This window comes from Thalia democratica, chromosome 8 (genome assembly GCF_965202585.1).
Source record: "Thalia democratica chromosome 8, ktThaDemo2.hap1.1, whole genome shotgun sequence".
Lineage (NCBI taxonomy): Eukaryota > Metazoa > Chordata > Thaliacea > Salpida > Salpidae > Thalia > Thalia democratica.
Window position 1 is genome coordinate 44,357,064 of NC_139172.1, and position 27,712 is coordinate 44,384,775.

General features: G+C 34.5%; 1 protein-coding gene across 1 annotated transcript in view; it reads left to right on the forward strand.

The window, feature by feature from the left end:
- Positions 1-27,506, forward strand: part of LOC145841981 (uncharacterized) — a 53,393-nt gene extending 25,887 nt beyond the window's left edge. Inside the window, exons 29-46 of the mRNA XM_082949308.1 lie at positions 2,001-2,149; positions 2,651-2,865; positions 3,620-3,749; positions 3,991-4,062; positions 4,270-4,366; positions 4,624-4,791; positions 6,815-7,007; positions 7,276-7,404; positions 7,971-8,027; positions 8,801-8,858; positions 23,547-23,765; positions 24,181-24,309; positions 24,593-24,714; positions 25,108-25,222; positions 25,567-25,606; positions 25,942-26,012; positions 26,637-26,825; positions 27,055-27,506. Of these exons, the coding sequence (XP_082805434.1) occupies positions 2,001-2,149; positions 2,651-2,865; positions 3,620-3,749; positions 3,991-4,062; positions 4,270-4,366; positions 4,624-4,791; positions 6,815-7,007; positions 7,276-7,404; positions 7,971-8,027; positions 8,801-8,858; positions 23,547-23,765; positions 24,181-24,309; positions 24,593-24,714; positions 25,108-25,222; positions 25,567-25,606; positions 25,942-26,012; positions 26,637-26,825; positions 27,055-27,095 (2,194 nt within the window). The 3' untranslated portion in view covers positions 27,096-27,506. The remainder of the gene's footprint in view (positions 1-2,000; positions 2,150-2,650; positions 2,866-3,619; positions 3,750-3,990; positions 4,063-4,269; positions 4,367-4,623; positions 4,792-6,814; positions 7,008-7,275; positions 7,405-7,970; positions 8,028-8,800; positions 8,859-23,546; positions 23,766-24,180; positions 24,310-24,592; positions 24,715-25,107; positions 25,223-25,566; positions 25,607-25,941; positions 26,013-26,636; positions 26,826-27,054) is intronic.
- The last annotated feature ends 206 nt before the right edge of the window (positions 27,507-27,712 follow it).

Below are 27,712 nucleotides of genomic sequence, written 5' to 3' on the forward strand. Positions count from 1 at the left end.
GAGGGGATTTTTAAATAAATGTTTTGTTGAACATCAAATGTTTGTAATTGTGGTTGTGTAAAAGTGTTATTAAGTTACAGCACATATGATAGGATACACCTGTAGGTTTTAGTGTACGAACCAACGCATTTTTTTGTGACTTAGAAAACAAGTTATATTTTTGACTTTAATTTTAATATTTTGTTTTAGTTAAGTCAATTTGAGCTTTTTTTTGTTATGGAAATTAAATTTTGTTATTTTATTTTTAAACAACTTGCGTTTCTCTTGGCTACTAAACATCAAAATGATTGTTTAACTTGAAAATGACAAAAAAAAACTTATCATTTGAACTGATTTGAAAAGTATTTTCATATAGCAACTAAAATGTTGTTTTAGTCGCTTATGTTTGAAGATTAAAGCTCGTAAGCAGCACTTTGAAAAACCCTTGATCTAGCTGGATTTTGAAATAAAAAGCAGCTTTTTTGCAAGCATCGGCATAAAGCTTTATTACGTCATACGCTAAGAATTTCTTAGAGTTATTCAAATCTGCCCTTTGAAAGCGAACTTTGTCATTGTGTGATTTTTTTCTTTTTTGTTTATAAAGCTCACTCTTACTTACAATGATTTTATTTTTACTTCAGCTTGAGGTCTTTTTTAAAAGCTGTTAGTGTCCGTCCATACATTTAACAAGTATTTTATGATTTTCATTTGAAGTTTATCCTAACTAGACTGTTTAGCCACAAACAAAAAATAAACTTTTGTCATTTTCCATTAAAAAGTCTTTATATTTCTGTTAATTGCGTTTTATACCAGAAATTTAATCTGTTAAATTTTAGTTCCCTACGTTCTCCAAAATCTTATCCCGAACTAGATGATGTGTCAGGACTAGCCGTTCATGTTCTGCAAATTATTGCGAATAATGAAACAAAATTTGACAAGTAAAAGATAAACCAGCAATTATGTAGACAGTTAATTTAGACAAAATCTTAATCATAATACCGTTTTAAATTAAATTTTGACATAACAATAATAATGTCAATATTTATTTTATTTCTTCCAAAATAGTCAAATGCTTTTAAATTTTGTAAAAATGCTAAGTACATAAATAATTTTTTTTTTTCAACTAATTGGTCATGATCTGATTTACTTATAATAGTCTCAATAATTTGAATAAACATCACTAATTAGACTTCAAAGAACAAAAAATTAAAAAAAAAATCATGTTAAATATAATATTTTTTACTGTAGCATAGTTTATCTAACATTTTTATAGTTTGTTGTTGATTACCAAGGTAAATGAAGTTGTATTTTACAAAAGAGAGAAAATTTATAAGTTTATGATTGATAAACTTTAGCCTATAAGCTTAGAGAGTTATAGTACCAAATATCATGAAATGACATTGGTATTGTTAATTTAAATATGTCTACTAACGTAAAACTAATACTACTGTTCTTATAGTATTTACATGCTAAACTTCTTATCATTTTGTTCTGAGAACTTTACTAAACCTTCTATAACTTGACCAATTGCAAACTTATAACAATTTTGTTCTTACGTTCTTACTTTTTTGCACTGGCTAAAACGTTTAAATTTGTATTTTTTTAGTCTCGTGATTAAAAGGAAAAAAAAACATATTTGTGATTTCTTTTCTTTTATGAAATACTTGATAATTTGCCTTTATTTTTTGTAAATGTTATATTTCAGTTAAGTATTTTCTTATTTTAATAATAAAAGTCCTATGTCAATCAAGACTTATTTTGTTTATTGTCAAAACGTTTCCTTAAAATGATATAATTAAAAAAATTTTTAAAAAGAAAGAATAAAACATTTTGAAAAAAAAATATCAATCTATAAATAATTTTTTTCTATAGCCTACGTGTGTTTAAGCTTATAACAAGCACATTTTTCAGTATTATAGAAACTAGCATGATATTTTTATAATGTTCCACTTCAAATTACTGCAACCGCCTCGTTGATAATGATCATATCAAGCTATTTCTGAACCAAGTGTTTTTAACAGACCGGTAGCAATAGAAGTTCCCCACTTCGCTTCACTGTACAGTAAGACGAGACAACTGGCAGTATTAAGGAGTAACGACGGAGAAACGTGGAAGGAACATAAAGCTCCCTGCAATGAGCATGTATTCAATAAGCAGTATGCTTCAGAAGGTTGTTAATTTTAGTTTATCAAATTTATTTAGTTTGTAAGTGTATTACAAGGAACAAGCTTTTAATAAACATTATACATCTGAGCGTTTTTAGTTTATGAACTTAATAAAAAGCGATTACAAAAAAAAAATGTAGTGAATAAATATAACTTAAAAAAACCGCATTCGAAGTTTATAAGAAACTCCTGGTAGAAAGTTTTTTTTATTAGAAACTATTAAGTTAAAAAGAACTACTGAAGTAATTAATCAATGTTACGTTGATAAAAATCAAATTTGTTTCACATTTCAAACCAGCACTAAAAGTCGGGGAGAAATTCCTTGTTGAAAAACGAGTCAATCGCGTCATAAAATATAATAAGTAACAAATAAAATAAAGAACAATATAAAATTCAATCAGCGCTCGAAGTCGGGGAGAAACAGCTTGTTGAAAAACGAGTCGATCGCGTCATAATATACAACAAATAAGTAAAAAATAAAACAATAAACAAAATATCACACACAGCACTCGAAGTCGGGGAGAAACTGCTTGTAGAGAAACGCGTCTTGCGCGTCATCACCTCCTCCTTTCCCAGGTACTTCGCCATCGTATCCCGCCCCATCGAGAACTCGACGCTGATTGGCGCGGACGGCGGCAACATCCAATCGACGGTGGTAGAGGGCGCCAGAGCGTTCTTCCCGAACGGGGCGTTGACCAAAAGAATCGCGATCGCGCTGCAAGTAAGCTATATGTAAATTATTATTTTTCTATACAACAAGTTTAATATTTCTGAACATACCTTGTGCAAACCTTTTTTTTTAAACTCTTATGATAACTTACTTGTTTTTTTCCAAACGGGGCGTTAACCAAAAGAATCGCAATCGCACTGCAGGTAAGTTGGTCTTTGTAGTAAGATAAATTAACTAAAAACTCAAAAAGTATCAGATGTTTTACCGCTAAGTATTTTTACAAGAAAAACTTAATAAAATACTTTAGTGTATAAATTACTAAGTGAGTTGTTGACGACTGGTTCAGTTTGATTTGAGCGAGTTATACATAACGAGTTATAATATGATAAATTAATTTAAAAAGCGTTTATTTTTCTTAATTTTTTTTTTACCACAACGAAATGTTCATTTTGGTTAGATAATTTAACTTAAATATAGAAATATTAGATGTTTTATCGCTAAGTGTTTTCACGAGAAATACTTAATAAAATATTTTAAAGTATGAATAGTTAAGTGACAATCGCGCTGAGGTAAATTTCTAAACAATCAGTTTAGTTTGTTTAAAAAAAACGAGCTGTAATGTAATAACTCACTTTCAATTGAACTATTTTTTTTTGCCGGCAAATATTTAAAAGCTGACCAAATAAAGAAATAAAAACTTATTATATCTAAAAAAATTCTTTTTAAGATATAAATTTTAGACAAATAGAGAACTTTTATTATATCTGAAAAAGTATTTTTTTTAACAAAAAATCTTTTCAAAAAGGTGTTACCAGTACCGAGTGATCTTTGCAAGAGAGCGATAGGATCAAAAGCGAAAGCGAGTTCAATATTAACAATCGAACCGAGAAGAAGAAAATTTCATAAACCAATCAAATTAACCGTTCCGCTACCAGGTACATAAGTTTAAGTAATTTTTAAGTATTTTTAATACTAGTTATAGATACATACTTTTTCTTTATAATAACTAGGGGAGGTTAAATTTTTATAAAATTTAAATTTTTAAAAGTTTGTTTTATAATTGTAAATATAATATATGCAAAATCCAAAACGTCAAAGAAAAGAACAAGTTTTTGTAAATATGTACCGTTTTATTATTTGTTTTAAGTACAATCAATTAAATAAAAATCTTAATAGAGGGAACAAATATGAAAGACTACCTTAGTACAACAGAAGAATCATCATTACGCCTTCTTTGTAGTATATCAGGTATTTACATTCAAGAGTAGCCACATTTTGCTTTTATCACGAGTTAATTTAATAAATATTTTAGTTGTTATACTTTTAGAATTTAACTATTTTGAAAACGTTTTAGTATAAAGCTAAATACAGTCTTAACTTAAACTTTAAATATGTTTGATTTACTTCTAAACTACCTATTTTTGAACTACTATTCTTATAGTATTTAATTCTTAGGTGGTGCGGACCCTGCACACTGGGAGGACATTACTGGGTCGACCCCCTTAAATTTCCTTGACAACTGCGTCTCCTTCACATCCACCGTTTCCGCCAGGTAAATATAAAACTAATAAAGTATAAATACAATGGTTTTTAAATACTTATTTTTGTTATGTTTAAACTTAAATTTAAGTTTAGATGGCAAAAAACTATAAAAAAAAACATTTATACAAATTAAAATTATAAAATTTTTGTTTTATAAATTAAAGAACTAGCTTTTGTAACTTAAGTTGTTAAAAAATATGTTGTCAACTCAAAAGCAATAAAAGTACTTAAAACAAAGTAACCTAAACTTCTTTCCACCCCTTTCAGGTTCTGGCTGATTGACTGCAGGAACGCGGTTGACTCGTGCCCCATCGCCCACCAGATATACGCTGAAGCGACCAGGGTGCCGTACATGAGCAGGTTCGTGGTGTACGCCCTGACCAGGGACCAGGGACAGGAGGCTGACGTCAGGGTGTTCTGCACCACTGAGAAGAGGTAATTTTTGTTTATTATAATTTGTTTCTAATTTTTTTCATGATTTTAGTTTTTGTATTTTGTTTTATTGTTACTAGTTATTTAAATTTTATTTATTTATTTTGTTACTGAAAAATGGGTGTTCTGCATCACTGAGAAGAGGTAGCTGTTATTTTAATATTATTTAATACCATTTTGATGTCTTTTTTTTTGCATTCTATGTTTTACAACTCAGAATATTAGATTCATAGTTGTTTTAATACTATAATTTTTTTTGATTTATATACAATCGAAATGCTGTATGCAGTTTCGCATAGCTTAGTGTACTTAGTACTGAAAAATTTTAATTATGATAACGATTATTCTAAATAACACAAAAGGTTGATTACATTTCCTTAAGTGTCTAAATTCTATTTTAAATGTCCTTAAATACTTTGGTGTTATAGTTTTTTTTAAGCATGATTTTGTTTTATAAACATTCATTATGTAGAGTTGCAAATGAAAAATGCAAATAAAAAAGTTTTAAAAAATTTTAAAGTTCTCGTGCTTAGTTTCTTGCTTTTAGAAAATTTGCTGTAGGTTTATCTTAATTCTAAACGTACTTATAATTATCTTTTAAAAGTTTACTTTGCTACATTTTGTAAAACTGAAAAAAATTAAAAAAAGTTTTCTAACTGCTTCGTTTATATTAAATTATACAAAAAAGTTTTCTTTTATTTATAAGCATAATCAAAAAGAAATCGTTCCATAGTAGTGAACTTTATAATTTGTTGGTTTTTAAACTTTAATGAAAGTTTTCACACCTATCACAATAAACAAATATACAAATACTGCTTCATATGTTTTTTTGTATTTTTTTGTAAAATTTAAGTTTGGCACGCTTTTTAAAGACTTTTTTAAAGATAAGAACTTATTTTACTGCTAAAATTAAGAATACTTTTTACCTAAAACTTTGTTTATTTTATCTGGTAATGCAACAAAAAAGTTTTTATTAGTTTTTTAAATTGCAACAGTGTATGTTTATTATTTAAAACATGTTTTGTATGACTCACTAGTAATTACACTCTCAATTCTTTTTTTTAATTTTTGTTAAATCTCAAACTACATAAGTTATAGTATAGACTTAACTACAATACAAACTTTTTTGCGAGAATATAAAACTATAAAATGTAGCAGTGTATTTGTTTGTTGTTTACTAGAGAAATTTAAAGCTGTCAATATGTACTAGTTTTATACAAACAAAATATAATCCTCTTATCTATTTAAACAGATGTTAATGTTTAACTGTATTATTTTTCAACTTATTAAATTTGCTGTTTCGTTTACAAACACATTAGGGTTGATTTGATTACTGATTTTTATAGCATTTTTATCATTATAATGTTGTTTTAATTGGTGATTAATACCAAATTATTTTATTACCACATTAAACTTTCATATGCAAAAAGGTAAAATGACAACGTTATTTCTGCCTTTTTATATCAAAAATTTTTATTAATGAACTAATGAATGTTTTTGAAAGTTTTTACGACTTAATTTTTACGTGTGTCAATATGTCATTTCAAATTATTGTTCTACGTACTAATTCAACTAAATGTTCAACTTTTATTATCGATTTTTTAAAGGCACTTATAAACACTACAGTTTCAAGTATTAACGCATTAATAAATTTCTAAAGTTTAAGCATTGTAATGTTAAGATCCTTAGTAAGTAAATTTATTTTGAAATTTAAAAAACTTTATCGTGCAAAAACTCTGACACAATAACATCTGTGTCTGACAAAATTTTTAAGTACTAAAGCGTCGCTTCGTAAAATCAAAGATTATCTAAGACATCAGGAAAGTGGTATATGTTTATAAAAGCATAAAAAGCTACAAGCAAAATGTATCAAAAACTTGTTAATATATAAAAAAAATTAATATATATATAAACTATATAAATAATTAATAAAATATATAAACTTTGTAAAAAAATAAAGCTACATAACTACAAAAAAGTTGCTTAATATTATACTTATGTACATAACCTATTTTTACCTATACAGAACATCAAAGACGTTAGAGGAGCGACAGAAGTTCTCGGAGGTGGCACGCAGCAAGGACATTGAGGTGTTCGAGGGAAGCAGCATCTGCGTGGAGTGCAGTGGTAACCTGAACATGGGCAGTAAAAATTCAAGTAACAACAAGAAGCACGTTTTCAACCCCTTCTCCGAGAACCAGATGCAAATGGTTTTGAAGGTTTGTGGTTACTTTGCTGTGATACAATGATTTCTGAACTCTCTGTGAAGTATTATACGTTTTCGTTTGTACAAATTATTTATGTTTCGAATATGTTTGAACTTATTAAGCTAAATTTAAAGTTTTAGAGAACAAATAAATAAACGTGTTCTTTTCTAACTTTAAATTTAATAATACATGTAATTAATTTGTAAAAAAAATAACGTGTTTTGTAGCTAAATAGCTGTTTTTTTTTGTATTCGAACTTTCATTCTGAATTATTTCTCAGGTCAGGGATTCCACCCAAGACCCGTGCGGAAGATTGACGTTCTACAGGGCGTCTGGGGGTCCTCCTAAAAGTCACGGGGCTCGAAAAACCTTATGTAGTCTCAACATCACACTACCCGCGTTTGATCAGGTAAATGCACTATTAAAATTATTTTATAGTTATGGTATTATGTAGCTCATAATAATTACAAATTTTTGTTTTCTAAATAAAAATGCATACAAATTTTAAATTATTGATTAATGCCAGTTTAAAACATTTATGTAATTTAATTAAACAGCAGATTTTTGAATAACTTTTGAATAGAAAGCAGCTACTCTGCTAAAATGTTAATTAAATCTAGGCATAATTTATAGAACAAAATTCCTATCAATTTAATAGCTGTAGTTTTACTGTCTATTATAATTGAAGTGTTGAATCGTAAACAAAACTCAATTAAAAAATTGTGTTATCAAATTGCTACTAGATGATGATAACATTGCATTATCAAAATAAAGCATAACAATTGTATAGATTCAACTAAAAAGAAGAAACGAAAAACATTTTTTGTAATATTTTCAAAGAAAATATTATGCTAATTCACAGCATCAAAAAGCTTTAATGAAACTTTTTATTCTCACCACATAAATATAATTAAACTAATAATTTTAATTTTGTAATTTATCACGTGACTAACGAGCATGCGACACGTGTGACAGGTTTCCGATTCCGAAGGAGAAATGACGCAAGAGGATGTAAAGACGCCGCATAATCAGGTTGTTGTTACGTCATAGTTGTAATTTGTCATGTTGTAATTCATCGTGTAATTTAGCTTGCGGTCACTGTTTTAAAAATTAATAAAGTTTCAGCTTCAGTTTGCACAGATTTTTTATTCAAATTTAAAAGCATAGAAAACACTTATACAAATTCTACTTTTATTGATTTTATATTTTTATTCAATTTCTTTGCTCAGTCAAAAAAGCTACTTGACATTAACTTTAGAGTTGTTTGTAGTTAAAATGGATTTTAAGTTCTTAAAATATTTTAACTGATTTTTCCAATTTATTTTTTATAAAAGTTTTGTATGTGTAATGTGTATACTTTAAATTATAGAACTATTTATTAATAACAAAATAACTACAATTAATGATAATAATAATAATTTTCATACCATTAAACTAAACTATTTTATAACTATTCAAGATACTCAAGATGAACGATAAAAATCTTATTAAGTGTTATCATTATTCCCATCCCGTATGTATTTATTTTGTTATTTATAAATAAATATGTATCTAAGATTTGCAAATTTTCAAAACTTACTTGTTAATGATTTAATTAAAAGAAAATTTACGATGAAAATGGTTTTTACATATAGTCTTATTAGTTTTATTTTACAAAGCAATTTTTTTTCAGCTAAAACCTATAATAGTGTAAAATACATTGTTTTTGTTCAAAAATAACTACTCGGTTTAAAGGCATAAAATAAGAAAATTGTATTTTAATGAATAAAGAATTTTTAATAATTTATTTATAATAAAATTTTCAGGAAAACCCAGCTACTCAACCAGATAAGAAGAGATACTATCTTGTCGATCCTAAATCAGGTAGTTATTTTATAATATATATATACATATATACAAATAGACACGATGTTTTAAAGTTAGTGTTATATAATTTAGCCTTTGATATATACGGTAAATAATAAATGGTAGCTGTATAAACTGAAACAGCAATATTGAAAAGGTTTTATTTTTAATAATGTTATAAACTAAAAGTCTTATCTTCTTCAAAATTTTACATTAAAATCTAATATATTCATTTATATCACAAAAAAAGTACTTTATTTTAGCGCTGCTGTAAAACCAATTTTTTAATTAGCGAAGCATAAACTCATTTTTACTTTAACGGTATTTTTTATTCGACTATCAGTGCTTCCTTTAATCTTTTTCTTTAAGTAATATATGGACACGAATACTGTTTAAATTATAGCAAAATAACAAGTAGTAGCAATCTAGTTTTGTAATGTTTTGGTTTTCCGTCTAACTAGATTTATTTTCGCTTGCTTTCTCTTGGACATTGGTTGATCTTCCAAAAAACTGGTAATTTAATTATTCGTTGCACTTGGTTGTTAATACGTGTATGAAAATACCTGTTGAACTTATGTACTTGTGCTTGTTATTGTTTTGATGTTTGCTTGTTGTCGTTTCGCATCAGTGATCACGCCCGATACCGTCCAATCGCCGTCGGGATTGGCCCGTGACATCCACTCAGTACTGACCCAACTCAACGAGGTAAAAACTCTGCTTGAGTCGCCACCCGGTGACAAAACCTCTCGTCCAATCACGGATAAGCATTTACCGAACGAGCCAATCGGAAGCGAGGACTGTCAGGTCACAGACGCGTGCGAGGTGGTGGGCGAGGTGAAGAGGGGACTGTCGAAAGTGATGAACATCCTGAGCATGGACGATATTGAGGGCGCTGCTCAAAAAGTTTTGAACCAGGGAAACTCCCCAAACGTGATAACCAGCACCATCGAGCAGATCGAGAACGACGAGGACCTGAAGCGCTTATTGGCCGACGGCGCGGAGAGCGTCGACGAAAATCCCCGCGACCAAAACTTCAAGAGCTCCTTCTCCTCGAGCTCCTTGGAGAAAAGGTACTTTGCAGGGAGGCGAAGAAGTTCACTCAAGCATGTCTTCAGGAGGTCCTTGTCCTTCGAAGGCGCAAAAACCGTACGCTTCAGCGGCTCCGTGGAAGTCATCAACTCCGGCGTTCCCCTCGGCTCCAGCCAATCACGGGAGCCGCTCAGACTGACGCCCGTCTCCGATTCGATGAGCAGCTTGCCGAAAGAGGTGAAAAACTTCCCCTCGCCCGGCAGAAGGTCGAGCTCGGACAGCTCGTTGGACTCGGTGACTGAGAACTGCCAGAACTTCCTGAGGGACTTTTACTGCAGGGTGGACCCGTCGAAAAGCTTCCAGGAGAGGATGGCGGCGTACCAGAAGGCGAAGGAGGAGCTGCACGTCGAGATCGAGAGGTTCAAGGTTCTCACCTCGCCCAAGCCGGTGAAGGGTGCGGGAAATTCCCCGAAACAGAGTAAAAGTTTGAGCGTTGAAAATTTGGATTTCCAAAACCAAAATATAGCTTCCCTGGTTGAAAAGGGGCCTGGATTGGTCGAGGAGTTTGATAGACTGACTTTGACGATGCAGAGGAAGTCTACAGAAAGCTCCCCGGAACAGGATAAGTTGGCGGAAAACGGAAGTGCGCCTCTGCCGGCTAAAAGGACGAGTCTGGAAAAACGAAGCTTATCTGTTGATGAAAAGAGGGAAATACCCGCGACTGAAATTTCACCGAAAATAATCGAGGAATCGCACACAGTGGGCGAACTGCTTAAGACGTGGGAGCAAAAGTCCCCCATTAAGGTAGCTAAAACTAAAACTAAAAATTCCCCTAAACTTTCAGACTCGACACTTGCTGGTGGTAGAGAGCAGATTGGGACAGGAGAAAAGAGACCGGTGGCGGCCAAGCGTGTTAAATCGGTGTCTTTCGACCAACCGGAAGCTAGCAGCGTTGGTGAGGTTAGCCAATCACAGAAGACCGAGGTAACTGTAGATAAAGCGCAATCAATTAACCAATCAAAAGACTTGCCGGCGAATAATTCGACTAATCAGAATGCTGCTAGCTCGTTCGACTCGCCGGCTTCGGTAATTGAAGCTGGCGATGTCAAACCTGCCAATGAGCTCAAAACAACAAAAGATGACGTTTTTGAAAGTAATGAGTTATCATCTGGAATCGATCAATGTTTGGAGTCGCCGGAAAAACCAGAAACCAAAACTTTTAACAAAACTGATAATGAAAACGTTAGTTCTGAACGTAAGGAAGAAGAAAGCAGTGGTAATGAAACGAAACCTATTACTGAGCTGGTAGAAAAAAGACATAGCTCTCCCATAGATAACAAACCATATAGCAGTAACACTTCAACAAAACTTGAAGAAAGGCCTGATATGTCTCAAAATGAACTTCGCGTTGACAAAACTACAGAGAAAGTTAACGATGAAGTCAAAGCTACGAATACCGATCAGAGTTCTGACAATAAAAATTCTAAACATAAAAGTGTGAGTGAGTCGCTTGAAGACAAAGCTACTGTTGGGACAGGCACAGACACTAAAATCGAAAACGAGAACATAATTTCTCCTGTTGGCCAAATATTACCAGGCGAAATTTCAGGAGAAAATGTAGCGCTTGAAGGTACGGATGCCAGTAAAGTTAATGACATAAGAGCAAGTCTTGACAGTGAAAATGGTAAAAAAGAAGCTGAAAGTCCGGTCAAACAAAATATTTATAAAGACGATGTTAAAAACTTAGATCTTTCTGCAAACAAAACCGACGCTGAAAGTGAAAGTTTTGCTGAGAATAAAAACAAGGAAAATCAGGGTGAAACTGCTCGCGATAGTTTTGTGGAACCAGCCGAAAACAAAACTGATGAAACCGTTGCTAAAGTTTGCAAAAGTCCCATTGTTGTCACACTTGATTCTGGAGAAAGTAAATCGATTATTTCAGAACAAACCAGGAAAAATGATAATGAAATAAGACCTTTAAAAGATGACGTAGGTACAAACGACGATAAAACTATGGTTGATAATTCACCAATAAGTAAAAGAAATGAATACGGCAATCATGAAATTGAAAACGACTATTGTAAAGAAAGTTCGGATAACTCACTCTCTGATAAAAATAACGATAGTTTGAAAGCAGAAAAGCAAAAAGAAACACCTGAAAACATAAAATCTAAGCCGATGAGTTCTACATTAGAAACGTTGTCTGACTCAGAAGCAAATGATACACAATGTAGTACAAAGATCATTAAGGAAACATCAGAGGACTTAAATAAAGATGATGAAGCGTTTCCAGTAAGCAAAAAGATTACACCGATTAATTCGAATCTAAATACGCTAACAAAGTTTGAAACCGATGCAAAAACGTTCGCCGAATTGTCGAAAGACAACCAAAATAATGCGAATTTAGACGAAAATGATGAGAAACAAAAAGTTGTGGACTCAAAGAAAACACCTCAGAGCTTGTTGAAATCGGCCGCACTCATCCGCGGCGACGAATTCACTGACAACGAATCGGAATGCTCCACCGTGCACTACTCCGACAACGAGGCTTCTCATTGGCCGGTACTTCCCAGAGAGGAAACCGTCACCCCGGTGGTGAGGAGAAAGGTGGAAACTAACTACGACGACCTGAGCTTCTCGGATGACGACGATGATGACGTCAGCAAGCTGATGGAGAACTTGCAGGAGCAGCAAAAGTTGCAGGAAAATTTGAAAGATAAAATGAGGGCAGATATGACTGTTGAGGTCGATTCTGAGGTTTCTTCCAACGGCACCGTCACCCCTCCCATTGTGGAGGAAGGCAAAATATTTCCGGTTTTCGCGAAACACGGTAGCGTGAGCAACTTGGCTGTTGATACGAACGTTGGTGGTAACAAGAGCGAAACAAGCGAAGGAAACGCAGTTGAGCAGCTTGGCAACTTGGCCGATGATGCAAGTGTTGACTGTAGCAAGAGTGAAGCATCTGAAGCAAAAATCAGGTGCGATCAGATTGGTAGCTTGGGTAAAGACGAGTTGTATGCTGACACAGAAGATGTTGTGGATGCACAGTCAGAACCTAAAACTCCTAGTTTTGAAAATGAACCAGCATCGCATCAGAGTAGTGAAACCGATACTTTGCAAAACACAGATTCAGACTTGAAAAGTGACTTGAGTGAGAGTCCTACAGCAGGAGAAAAAAGTATTAAAAACAATTTTGACGAGCTAGAAACTCAAACAAACAAAATGTCTAGTGATAAAGTGTTAACCGATAACTTTTCTCATGCAAGCAATGATTCAAAGGATAAACATGAGGGTACTGACGAAAATGAAGCGGTAAAAAGTTTCCCAACATATCAACCAGGTGAATCTGGTAAACAAGCGCATGAAAAAAGTGAAATTGACGACCTCAAGTTAAGCCTAGATACTAGTTTAGCTGGTAAAGTATCGGAGCCAAATGAAATTGCCGATAGTACAGATGGTCTGAATCTGTTTGAAAGCGATTCTACTGAAAACGACTTGACGGTTATTTCAGAAGCTTCCGTGGTTTCAGACAGCGACAATGAGCTGGAACGTTTTGAGTACTCGGAAGAAATAAAAACAGAAGTGGTTAATGAGCCTGCTGTATCTGAATCTGACTCTGATGATGATATGGCACACTTTATGTCTTTTAAAGTCGTCAGCAAAAGCAGAGAAGACCTCGTTTCAGACTCTGACGTTGCAACAGAAGGCGAAAACGAAGAAGTGAAAAATTGTCAGAAAGATCTGGAAAACGAAATTTGCCTTGATTTTCCCGAAACCAAATCATCAGACGGCGTGACAAAATATGATGTTACAGGTGAACAAATTTCTGAATTGCTAAATTCCGATACATCTACGCCACCAGAACTAAACACTGATGAAACAAAATCAACAGAGTTAAACCAAGATAATAATGTTAAGCCACAAAAACTTGATTTTGAAGAAACGATTTCATCAGACTTAAAAACGGACAAAGTAACATCACCGAAACCAACAACAAAGTTGAACTTTCCGTCGGACGACAACACAAAACTATCAGACTTAAACAAAACTGATGAATCGCAGAGGTTCAGTTTCGGAGAAACGACCCCATCAGATTTAAAAGCGAACAAAGTCGCGTCACCGAGGTTAACAAAAAAATTCAGCTTCGAGTCAGACGATATCGAAAATGCTACGTCACCAAAGTTCAATTTTGAGTCGACCGAGCTCGAAAAAGTGGCGTCACCGGAATTAAAAACGAATGTAGTCACGTCACCAGAACTAAACTCTGACGAAAACACGGCGTCTAAACAAGCAACTGGCGAAATTAATCCATCAAAGTTCAGTTTTGACAACTTTACTCCACCCGACCACAATATTGTCACATCACCTAAACTAAAAACTATGACGTCATCTGAGGAAACGTCAGACGAAGCATGCAAAGTCGCGCAAACAGAACCAACATCAAAGTTTGACTTTGAGTCGACCGAGCTCGAAACTGTGACGTCATCGAAACCTAATTTCGGCGAAACGACGTCACTCGAATCGGCAGACGGCGAAGCAAAAGCGCCAAAGTTCGGCTTTGAAGACTCGACTTTGTCCAAGTTGAAAACATCCGGTCGCAATGTTTTGACACCGAAACTAAGAGCCATGATGTCATCGGACGAAACGTCAGAGGCCAGCTCCGACAACGAGATCGGCAAGTGCGCTCTGTTGGATCAGAAGTCCGACGCAAAGTACGAGGAGACGGCCAGCCAGGGAACCTCGGTGTTCTCGGAGGAGGAAAGCAGCGGGGTGGAAGCGTCGAAGCCGGTTTACTCGCAACCGCCCTGCTTCAACTGCGACGTGGTGAGGGATGAGGGTGACAAGAATGTCAGTAAAGTGAGAGTTTCGTCAGACAGTGACGATTTCAAGACAAAACGTGAACCAGCTGAAGTTTTCGCTGATAAAGAACTACATGTTGAAACTGGTAAAATCACAACTGCGGTTACCGCTGGCTCTGAAGTCAGTCAAAATGTTGGGTCGAAAAACGAGAATGTGAGTGAAAACGAAATTAGTGATAGTGCAAATTTAGCGGTAGATGATGTAAAAAGTATAACAAGCATGCGTGGTGACGATTCTGCGGTCACTGCTTCGTCAGCAGAGAAAAGTACACTTGAAAGTAGTGGTGATTCTAAACTAAGTAAAAACAACAAGCTTTTGACTGATGAAGCAAAAATGGTAAAAGATACAAAGGATAACGAAGAAACATCTACTTCAAAGCTTGTAGAAACACAACTCAGCCAAAGTGAAGAAGGTGACACTTTACAAAATATCCAACTAGACAAGAAATCAGATTTACAAAGTAGTCTGGTACTCGATGAAACAACTTCAGCTGAGACGGAAAGCAATGAAGGCAATACTGTTGAAGCAAACTTTCACAACGACGGTAGTGAGGATGGTTTTCCTAGGATAAAAACCAATTTGGTTCAGAAATCTTTTGCGGACATTTTTGATTTTTCCGCAACTGAAGTTGAGAGCATTGAGAACGACGACAAGTACCTGCTCATTAAAAGCGACTCCATCGACATGTTTGCAGAAAAAATCAAAACCGATACGGTGGAAGAAAAACCAACGAACGAAACAGTAGAAAGTTCTGATTTTGTAAGTATTTCTACAGCAAAAGAACAGCCTGAGAGTTCAGAAGAGCAAAATAAAAACCAAAAACTGAGCGAGAAGAACAAGCTGGTAAAAGACTATTCTTATGACAAAGTAATGAATAGCACGTTTCATGTAGAACTGTCTAGTTATGAAAACTCCCCTAATGTAGAAAATACACAAGGTGTAACTCAATTTTACTTGGGTGAACAAACAGAAATCGACAGTACTTTTACTGTACAACATAAAAGTATTGTGCATGATGAATACATTCAAAGTGAAACTTTGAGTGAATCTTTTGATAAAGCACAAGTGAACAGTCAAGCAGGTATGGACGAAACTTTTGATGACCAAGATACTAAAAAGACTTATAAAGGGAGTTTAGAAGACAGTAGTTTACAGAGTGAGTCTTTTGATAAAGCGCAAGTGAACAGTCAGGCAAGCAAGGACGAAACTTTTGATCACAAAGATACTAACAAGGCTTATGTAAATTATGAAGAAAGCTTCGAAGATGGTAGCTTACAAAGTGCGTCATTTCCAACCAACCCTTCTGAAATCAAAACTTCAAATGAACAAAGCAAACAGCTTTTAAACAGAGAAGATAACTTCTCTGAGCTAAAAATTCTTGAAAACAAGTATCTTAAAAATTATGACGAAGGTGAACAGACCGTGCTTACGAAAGAAGACTTTCAAAAAGAAGTTTCTACTACTTGTGCAAACATTGAAGACCTTACAAGTCAGCTTAAACTTGAAGATGATCCATTTTTGATGAAAGCTAGTGAAAAAGTAACGAGTGTTGCAGATGAACTTGATTCTGAAAATGATAACACGCAAAGAAATTTTGAAAGCAAGTTTAACACTGAATATAATTCAGATAAAGTTAAAGAAGAAATTGAAAATGATACGTATAATGTTAGTACAGTAAGTGCAAGTAAAATCGAACATCCAGACAAAACCAAAAAGTCGGACGTCGTTACCGATGATTATAAAATTGAAACTAAACAACAAATGACAAGTTCAACTAAAGAAAGTATGAATGCTAGTGAAAAACTAACGGGTGAAACGGCTACAAATAAACTAGGTAACAACGAAGAAAGTTTTAAATCCAGCTTTAACATAGCAGATAGTTCAGTAATCAAAGTTAAAGAAGAACTTGAAAGTATTACGTACAATAGTAGTACAACAAAAGCAAGTAAAACCGAAATGCCTGACAAATCAAAAATGTTAGATGTAGTTTCCGATGATTCTAAGTTTGGAATTAAACAAGAAACGGCTAGTGTGAAACAAGCTCCTATTAATGCAGATAAAACAAACGATGAAAATGCATCTGAAAAAGCTGAAGTTGTTGATAATGGCGATTTAATGCTTGATCAAAACGTCTCAAACTCAAGTTTTTTAGATTCTGAAATGCTTGATAAAGTAGCACAAGACAAACCATTGACAGTAAAAAAATTCAAAACGTTGAGTATTGATACTAGCGCTGAAACTTTAAACAAATCTTATGAATGTTCAAGCGAAGTTTCTGCGTCACAATCTAAATATTTAGTTGAAAATACTTTAAAAGATATTGATAATTGTAAAAACGAGTCAGTAAAAGGATCAAGTGATGATTTAAACGAAGAAACTATTAATGCAGATAAAACAAACGATGAAAATGTATCTGACAAAGCTAAAGTTGTTGATGCTAGCGATTTAATGCTCGATCACAACGTCTCAAATAAAAGTTGTCTAGATTCTGGAAGGCTTGATAAAGTAGTACAAGACGAATCAATCATTGAAGAAAATGTCGAAACATTAAGTACTGGTGTAAGCGTTGAACCTTTATACGAAATTTGTAAAAAGTCAAGCAAAGTTTCTACGTCACAATCTGAAAATTTAGTTGAAAATACTTTAAGAGATAGTGAAAAACGTAAAGACGATTCAGCAAAAGAACTTATTAGTGGTTTTTTGAATGAACAGAGTGTATCGAACAATGGAAGTAGTGATTTGAATAACGTAGAGGTTAAAACCTACGATTTAAATACTAAAAGTTCTGATAGCTTCCAAAATGAGAGTTTTAAAGCAACTAAAGCTTCAAATGATCATTATGAACCAAGTACAAGCGGTCTTGTCTCGCCTGAACAAGGAAACAACAATGACTATACATCAAACTTAGACACAAAAAATGATTCAGTGAATAAACAATACACTTCGAAAGTAACTCCTGAAAATAGCGAAGATTCTGTAACCGAACACAACACTAGTTCCACGCTGGTTGATAAATTTGATGTGGCAGTGAGCTTTAATGATTTTGAAGCTTTTGATAGCAGCTCAAAAGTTGAACATGCTTCAACACCTACCGCAGAAAACAGTGTTGAAAAAGAAGTTGTCGAACGTGAATGCGTTGGTTTGGGGTCTGATACAAATAGTAACTCTACTATATATAAAGATTCGACGAGAAATTTTGAAGAGGTTTCGAGTGTGATCGAGCATGAAAGTCTTGCTACTGGAAGTAAAAATGAGAGTGAAACTTGTTTAGAGTCGAAGTCAAAGAATGAAAAAACTCAGTTTATTCAAAATACAGGTGAAGACACTGAAATTAGGTTGTCAAATGACTTAAACGAAAAAGTTTTTGGCAATGTTGACTTTTTAGGTGTTGAAACCATGAACAATGATAAAAATGAAGTTAAAAACGCAGATTTAGTTTCAAATGAGGTTGAGTTTAAAGAACAAAATATTAGTGATGACGAATATAGCAAAAAAATATCAAATACTTCTAGTGTAACTAAACACTTAATAGAGGATTCAAAAAGTAAGAACGAATTTCTAGCACCAAAAAACTTTTCGGACAACGAAGACGCTAGTTCGGTAAAAAGTGCAGATTTTAATAAGTTTTTTTCAATCATTGAATCTAGTTCATTAATTAAAAGTGAAAACTTATTCAAAAATCCTTCTACCAGTAGTCGTTTGGACAAAGATGACAAAGCCGAAAGACCTACATCTGAAGAAAAGTCTACGGACTTTGACGAAAAAGTAACTGTACAAATTAAAGTATCTAGTGAAATGCAAAACGAACAAGATATAGACGAAGACAGCTGTATGGACAGTCTGAAGCTAAAAAGCGGTGACGTGATAGACGAAGACTCCATTGACGTTAGCAAACAGCTTTCGGTGGATTCCCTCGACAAAAACATGGCGGTTTCATCAGACTCCCTGAACGAGGTTACCATAGCTACCGACTCGCTGAGCGTTGGCAACGAGCTGTCACCCGGTTTCCAGGGAGCTTTTGACAGGTTCGATGATAGTGCTGAAAAATGCAAAGAAAGCAATGAAGTTTTAAGCTCGACAATTCATGATATTGTACAGTCACCTGACCTGATTAAATCAACAAATCGTAATCATGAGGCAGAGTTTGAAAGTTTAGACGTCGTAAACGATGCAGAAAAAGCAGATACTAATGTTTTAACGGGTAGACAGTGCATATTTGAAGAGTCTGCAGTCAAAACAAATGACGAGCTAAAAGGTTCTGGAATCTTACAAAGTGTTTACGAAAGCACGGGAAACAAAAATGACCAAACATCAGGAAATGAAAATATTTTGCTGTCAGAAAACAGTAATAATGTGTTCGGCAACACAGCAGAATTTATTGGCACCGATGCAAGCGTTTTACAGAAAAATGAACAAAGGGAAAGTTCTGACAGAGATAATAGTAGCTGCACGGATAAAGTGCAACAAGAAATTGCAAAAACTGAAACTCCAGCAGACAACTGGGGAGAGTTCGTAGAAAATCGCCTGTTTAAAAACGATCAAGAAACTTCAAACGTAACTAGTGATAAAACGGAAAATAATTCTGACAAAAATGATCTTCAACATGTGGTGAGCTTGAAAGAAATTCTGTTGGAATCGGAAGACTGCGAAAGTGACGAAAGTGAAGACAGTCCGTTGCTACTAACAAAAGCACAGAAAAATGTTGATATCTCTGAAGCAAAATACTTGAGTGACTCAGACGGTAGTGAAACCGATAAACTGCTCCCAACTAAAAAGGACTATCCCCTCGACAGCTTGAAACCAGTTTACGCTGAAAACCCTAGTTTGTTGCACAATGAGTACGAAGATTTAAAAAGTACCAAGAAAAACGAGCATGAACAAAGTAGCTCTTGTAAAGTCGGAATACCGAAAAGTCCATCCACGTATGATTTTAGCAAAACGTTTTTAGGTGAAAACTTCACTGACGAAACGAAATACGGTAATGCTTCTACTAATTTACAAAAGCAAGATATTAAAGATTCAATGAGTGAAGGACTTAATCACGCTGAATTTAATCCAGAAGTCACGAGTCATAATATAGCAATTTCATCGCAAAAAGCGATTGAAAAGAGTACTGATAAGTTGCTTGAAGACTACGAAAGACCAGCTTTTTTAACAGACTTTAAAGAAAGTACTGATACTTTGGAGTGCAGTAAAGCAATAAGAAAAGGTCTGCAAAGCTTGAAAATGACCCAAAAAAGCTTCGACTCGGCCGCCGTGACACCAAAACTAGAACAACGTAGTTCGTCTAGTGACAAATCTCAAGCAAGTGTGGTTTTAGATGACATATCTTCGTCAAGCCTAGCAAGACATAACGTACCTTCTACAGGCTCGTTAAACAAGTTTAAAGATGAAATTTTTCCGGATGATTTAGACGAAATACCTGCAAGCCCGTTACTTGAAACTACATATGACATATCTCCACTAACCGATGAAAGACCTATTGTAAGTTCACTGAACAGAACTACATACGACATGTCTCCTACCAACGACAATGTACCTGCGAGTTCGTTGCATAGAACTACATATGACATATCTCCAGAGAACCTGATAACAGACGATAAACATACTACAGGTACGCAAAAAAGACCTACATACGACATATCTCCTACCAACGATATTATACCTGCAAGCTCGTTGCATGAAACTACATATGACACATCTCCAGACAGTCCGGTACGAGATGACAATCCTCCTGCCAACGACATACCCGCAAGCTCGTTGCATAGACCTACATGTGACACATCTCCAGACAGTCCGGTACGAAATGACAATCCTCCTGCCAACGACATACCCGCAAGCTCGTTGCATAGACCTACATGTGACACTTCTCCAGGCAGTCCGGTACGAGATGACAATTCTCCTGCCAACGACATACCTGCAAGCTCTTTGCACGGAAACAACCAAAGCGGTCGCGCGACGAGCGTCAGTCCCGACAATCTGCACGGAACCCACAAGGGTTCCATCGACGATCTGAGGGCAACCAGTTCGGTGAACATCGCAGACGCGTTTGATTCGCTGAAAAGTGCAGAAGTTGCGGATTGTTTGGAGGAGCGCAAGAGTGGAAGCTCGTCAGAAAGGAAACCTTCGGAGAGCACAGACTCGACGAAAACGGCAGTGGCTGTCCCGTCGAGCGAGCCCCGGTCTTCCGAAAGCACGTCCCTGGTCGGGAGCTACAACGCCGATTTCGACAACGGGGATTTCCCGAAACAGAAGGAAGAGGACGAGTACATGTCGATGGGGCGCGAGTCGAGCTACTCGAACCTGGAGGACTCGGTTGCCTCGCAACCGCTGCAGGCCATCCCTGAGAACGAGGTTCTCTCGCCTCTCTCGAAAAGCTGGGGATTCCTGTCGGACGAGGAGAGCGACGAGCAGAAGGAGCAGCACATGCGCAGCTTCACGGAGAAATTCTCCCAGTTCGTCGCCACCGTAAACGTCGATGCTCCTTTAGATTCTCCGTCCACAGTCGTCAGTCAGAAAGACAACATGACACTTCAACTGCAGCCTAGTAGTGACGTCCAAGTTGTTGGAAAGTCGCCGATGTCGACATCTTCCATCAGTAGCTATTTGGAATTGGAGAAGGTGGCGTTCGAGTCGACCAACGAGGACTACGTGTACCTGAGCGGGCACCACGGGGTAATACCCGAGAAAGAAACGAATATTAATGACAACGAATCGTTTGCAACCAGCGCCAGCTTCACCGACTCGATAATGTCCGAGCAGATCTTTCACACCACTTCCTTCGAGGAGCTGGACTGCAGAAGCGTGACTAGTGACGTCACAATGATAAAGAAGAAGCCGAGGAGCAAGATTCCGGTGCTGAGGGAGCAGAGGTCGTTGAGGAGCTCGAAGTCGAGCAATGTCAGCAAGAAATCGGTTGGTAGTAGGTTGGCATCAGCAACCAAGGCGTCTAGTAGCAGATCTTTAGCATCTAAGACGAGGCAAAGAAGCTTACACGATCGAACGACGCCGAAACGAGCAGTAAAAGCTAAAAAAGACCTCAACAAGAACGTTGTGGAAAGGCCTGTTAGGACGCAAAAATCAAAACCGCCTGTAAAGCAGTCTAGCAGCGGCAAAACGAAAACAAGCGTGGAAAAAACCCCCGTTAAGAAACCGGAATCCAAGAAAACGTTGGCGAAGAAGCAGCTTCAGTCAGTCAACAAGCTGTCCTCACCTCGCCCCATGTCCCCACTTTCCCGCTCATCCTCCAACAACTCTCTCAAGTCGGCTCGCTCCAGGAGCATGGTCTCTTCGCCGGGGAACCCCGAAGACAGGTCAATCACGCTGAAGGGCCAGGCTCAAGCGGGCAAAAAGTACATAGCGTTGAAGGAAGGCGTGTACACCTACAAGATGTCTTTACAGGAGGAAAAAGAGAGGCAGGTCCAGTCTCCGATGAGCCAGGACTCGATGGGCTCGAGTCAGAATGTGTCGGCGGTTCTCGGGGGCAGTGCTAACTTGAAGAGCAAGAGCGGTTCTTTTTTAGCTGATTGCCTGGGGTCAGGCGGTGAGGTTTTGAAGGGGGATTTTCCCGTAAATAAAACCGCTGCCCCAGGCAACCACAAGTTCGTGTCGAAGATTCCGAGGTCCAACTTCAACGAGAACTCGAACGTAACGACTCGAAAAGAAATCAAAAAGGAATTATTAGCTACTTTAGAGAAAATATCTGACTCAACAAACGTATCAACTAGAAGAAAAATGAAAAAGGAATTATTAGTACCTTTGGAAAAAAAATCTGAATCAACAAAGCCAAACGTAAAACCAACAAAGAAATCCAAAAAAGAGCCTTCTAATACCGAAAAAGTTCCGAAAAAGCGCGCAAAAATTCTGTCGGTAAAACGAAGCAAGCCACCAGCCCACAAACGGATAATCGAGATATCGGCGCCGATCAGAAAAGGCAATTATTCGGTGTTGTTATGTATGCTAGGTGGCGTAATAGCGAGCTCGTTTTGTCGCCTGTATGTTTCTCGTTGTGTTGCCTTGCAGTTGACATATTTCACATCTAGTTGTTTCCATATGAGTAATGTGAACACCGTGTATTCAGTCCCTCATTTGAACTTTTAAGTTTATTGAATGTATATTGTGTAAGACCTTGTTGTAAACTGTTGTTGCTTGTTTACAGTCGTATAACTTATGTACTTGTTTGTTTTTTTTTTTCAGCATTACTTGTTGTTTTTTATGCACTAGTAATGGGGCTTTGTTGTAAACTACTGTTGTTTGTTTTGTTTGTGTTGTGTCATTTATGTTGTACTACTATACTTTGTTGCTTTTTTATTTAATATGATATACTAACCATGATTCAAAAACTTACCAGGCAATATTACTATCAATCTTATGTATGAAAAAGCTTTTTTTGTTTGAACTGTTTAACTCGTATTGAATCCTTTTAAATGCTTTTTTTGTTTGTAACTTTTTTAGATGTATCCGGCCAAAAAACTGTTAAATGTATATCCGACCAAAACTGAGAAAGTACCGTATTATTTTTGGTTTACTGCTATATCTTACTTTTATCCGACCAAATGTACATCAAATCACTGTCAACATTAAAATCTTAGCTTTAAAAAATCAATTACTGTTCCAATTAGTTTTTGTTACTTTAACATTAAAAAACATTTGTCAATTTTATCCTACTAAAAAGTATCATTGTCAAAATGTACTGTCTTTTTTCATACGAGAAGAAAAAGTTGTTGCAATATCTTTTTACCCAAACACCATTTACTTCGCAGTCATTAATTTCTTCTTATTAGCAAACAAACTAACTTTCCAATTTGAACAATTCAGAGGGTCTCAAACCCCAACGAGACGTGAGACCCCAACTCATTCGCGTCGCCACGGGGGTGGGGATCCAGTGGCCGCGGTTGGCAAGGCAACTGGAAATCCCCGGAGAGAGAGTTAGGAGGATCCAGATGGAGATAGACTCCTCAGATTTCGTGGGTCAGTGCGTTGCCATGTTTGATGCTTGGAAGGAAGGGAAAGATGAGGGTGATGAGAAAGTTCTTGGTGAGAAATAATTACATTACAGAAATAGACGATAAAATTTAATTAGTTTTGCTTTGTTTATAAGGTATTGTATAAATTTTAAAACACATTTATTAAAGTCTCTCTTTGTTTTCATAACTATTTTTGTTAAAAATATTTTAATTATACCAACAAGTATTTTAGTTACACTACTAAGTATAAAGATACGTTTTTTAACTTTGTTACCTGAAGTTCAGAAAAGTTTGCTTGTTTTATCGAAACAAGCTCTACCAGAACAACTTATTCAAAAATAAATATCTTTCATTATTTTATCTATGTAAACATTTGCTGTTAACTTAACTATTTTTTGTAAATATAATAAAAAAAAATTAAGTATTGTTCATATTTTTCCATGCTTTAGCTATGCCTTTAGTTTATATACTCTTAACCTTTACAGACACTGAGTTGAAAGATGCACTCACTAAAATCGGTCAAAACGAACTAGCACAAAGCTTTGATAAAAATGAAAGTGATGAGACATTTGAAGCAAACCAGTCAATATCATTAGACTCTCATGACCTATCAGGTTACAAATACCTTTTATTTTGGCTCTAACCATGTGTATAGCTAAAGTTATCGTTTGATTATTAATCCTCTTCGTCTTGTTTTTAATCTATCTAATATTTCGAACATTCTCGCTATTGACAATGTCTTTGGTTATTATTTATGACAAGTAGTTTCATAATCAAGCTAGCTTTACTCAAACTTGCTTGTATTTTAAACATTTTAATTTTCATAATTCTCCTAAATTTAGGTTCTGTGAGTAGATTTTTTAGAACTTTTTTTGAATAATTTTTATCATTTAACAGCATTCAACGCATTGGAAGCAGAGTTGGGATCACCTCGATCTAACGCCAACTTGCACGTCAGTTCTCCTTATCCGCACAGGAAACCCTCTCTACCGCCTCAAGTAGATGTCGACGCTACAAAGGTTTGTGTTGTTAACTGTTAGTTAAATTACATTAAATGTAAGCTGTTAAATTTTGTAGGTTTAGTTTAAAAACCTGAGTACTTTTCCATACAAGTAACGTCAATAGTTGATAGCTTTAAATAGTTGCATATAAGTATTTCAAATGTGTGATATTATACTAAGTTTATATTTTTGTAAGTTAAGATCACTAAGACATCAATTTTGTAATGTTTATACCTCTAAATTCTCCCACATTATCAACAAAACTAAAAAAAAGAATCGTTTTTCAACGATCAGAACTTTTATACTTACTCTATTTGAAAGGCAGAAATATAAGAATAATCTAAAAACTTTTATAACTCAAATATTAAATAGTAAAACAAATATTTAAAAACTCTTCATTTTTTTCAAAAGGCTGAAGAAGAAGACGAGAACATCAGTATTCAGAACGAATCTTCAGTTTGCAGCGGATCAATTACTGGATACGATTCAGATAAACCTCATTTCGTATATCTGCCAGAAAATGAAGGTTAATTAAATAAAATAAATATTTAATGATATTTGAAATTATTTAAGTTTAATGACTGGATACGACTCAGATAAACCTCATTTCGTATATTTGCCCGAAAATAAAGGTAAAAGTTAATAAACAAAGTATTTAAAGGTATTTCAAATTGTTTAAGTTTAATGACTGAATACGGTTCAGACAAACCTCATTCGTATATTTGCCCGAAAGTAAAGGTAAAAGTAATTCTTGAATTAAAGTTTTCTGTTTGTTATAAGGATGTAGTATATAGATTAGAATTATTAAGTAAGTCATATATCTAAGGATCAATGAAAAAAGAAAAAAACATAAAATAAACAAACTTTCAGGTGAGACATCTTCTGCACAGGAAGACGAAAATGGTTCAAGGTTAGTACTTTTTTTGTTTAAACTAAATTATAAAGTTTTATCCAACTAACTGAGTATAAATTTGCGCATTGTAAGCCTTTAATTTAGTTCATCATTGTATTTTAGAGTTGTTAAGAAAACGCATATAAATCAAGCCATAACTAAATTAAACAAACATAACTATTCCATTGTTGTACTTATATTTCAGTCATTTTCTTTTTTTGTTCTCTAGTTATCATAAGGCTATTTGGTTTTATATAAACATTGTGTTGAAACTTTGTTCTACTTTTAACCAATTTGTTTATTAATTTTTGAAACTGTTAGTAATTTTATTTCAATTAATTTTTTCATCACAGCAACGACAGCAATGACAAAAACTCGACAACAAACAGTCAGAACTCGGTGTGCAGCGAAATTAACAACAAAGGTTAGCATGTTTGTTTACAGATTTTTATATTTTTCTTATCAAAAATCACCAGTATTTGACTTAAGATAGTAGTGTTGAAAACCAGTGTGCTATACTAAGTAGTTTAAAATGTCACAGCCATAAAATAAATGTATACTATATTGAGATCTCTTACCGAAAAGCTAACAAAGAAAAGGCTTAAACGATTTTATTTTACAACACATTACAAGCACAAAGTTTATGATTTGCTTTATTGCTTTTGACACTAAAATTTTACAGTTTTTATTGTTTCTTTGTACTTTGCTATTGGGATTATTAGCTTTAGCCTCTTTAAAGATAATAAAGCTGCATTGAGAGTGGTCTTGTTTGTCAAAAACAAAACAACAAAAATACAGATATTAAAACTTTAAAGTGTGCATCTTTAAGGTATTTTAAAAAAAAGTTACAAGTCTAGTTTGAAGTAAACAAAAACTTCGTGATAGTTTAACATGAATGTTTACTACAAGTACCGTTGTTCCACAGTTATACAATTAGCTAAACACAGTCTAGTTGAAAACTATAGTTCTGAGATGTTTATATATATATAACTTATTTAACTCCATGGTTTATGATGCAAACTAGCAAAACGTACTAATATATTTTTAGAAATAGAGAACGAAACGAAGGAAGAGTATGTAGACGCGTCCTTGGAAGATATCCACAAGACAAACTCCGTAGAAGACGAAGGAAACTCTGATGGAGACATCAACGAAGGGAAGGCAAGCTCCGAGGAAGAAGTCGACATCAGCTCGAGATACACCTTCACAGTTCAGGAGGTTGGTGCTGAAAAAAAACGTTGGTTTTTATTATAATATTTTTTTATACAACAATTATCAAAATTAAAGTAAAAATGATATTTTTATTTTAAGTTCTTTCATTAAAAAAGAGAAGTATGCCTTAACTAATATTAAATATTAGTTTAATGGGTGTTGTAGAAAATTAGTTTGCTAGCTTTTTTTTTTAAACTAAAGTGAACTTTTAAAACTAAAGTTCAAGTGTTTGATAATCAAGTTTTGTATAACAGAAATGAAAAGAAGAAAGATTCAATTTGAAAAACCTCAGTAAAATACAGACCGAATTGAACAGCAAAATATCCATCAAACTACTTATCACATTCATTTACTTTTTATTAGAACATTTTATTTAAGTCGGTCGCTTCACTTAATATATATACTAAAAGCTATACTTAATAGCTGCTACACAAACTTATTTCCAAATAAACAAACAATTAAATTTTTTTATAATTTTCTGTAAAAGAGTCGATTAGGTTTTCTAGTGCATATTCAAGTTACTGCTGTTGTATTAAACGCTCAACTTTTTTTTATTTTCTGCTCTCTTTTCATTTTCTCTCAGCTTTATTTTCCTACAGAATCAAGTGTGCAAATATTTAATTACATTAATTTGTTCGTAGTTTTTTTATTTAAATGTAAATTACATATACACGTATTTCTTTAACTCACCTTAATAAAACGTTAAAGCTAAGATAAAATTCTCTTTATAAAAAAATGCAAGTGTTTTTTTCAATTAGTCTTCAAGTGAGAATTTATAAATGATAAGTAAGCATTTGTAATTTAAAGTAATATAAATTTATATTAAATTTAAAAAATAATAATTTTTACTTAAAATTACAGTTTACTAAACTGTGGCATGTAATATATCTCAATTTAAAATGCTGAAAGATG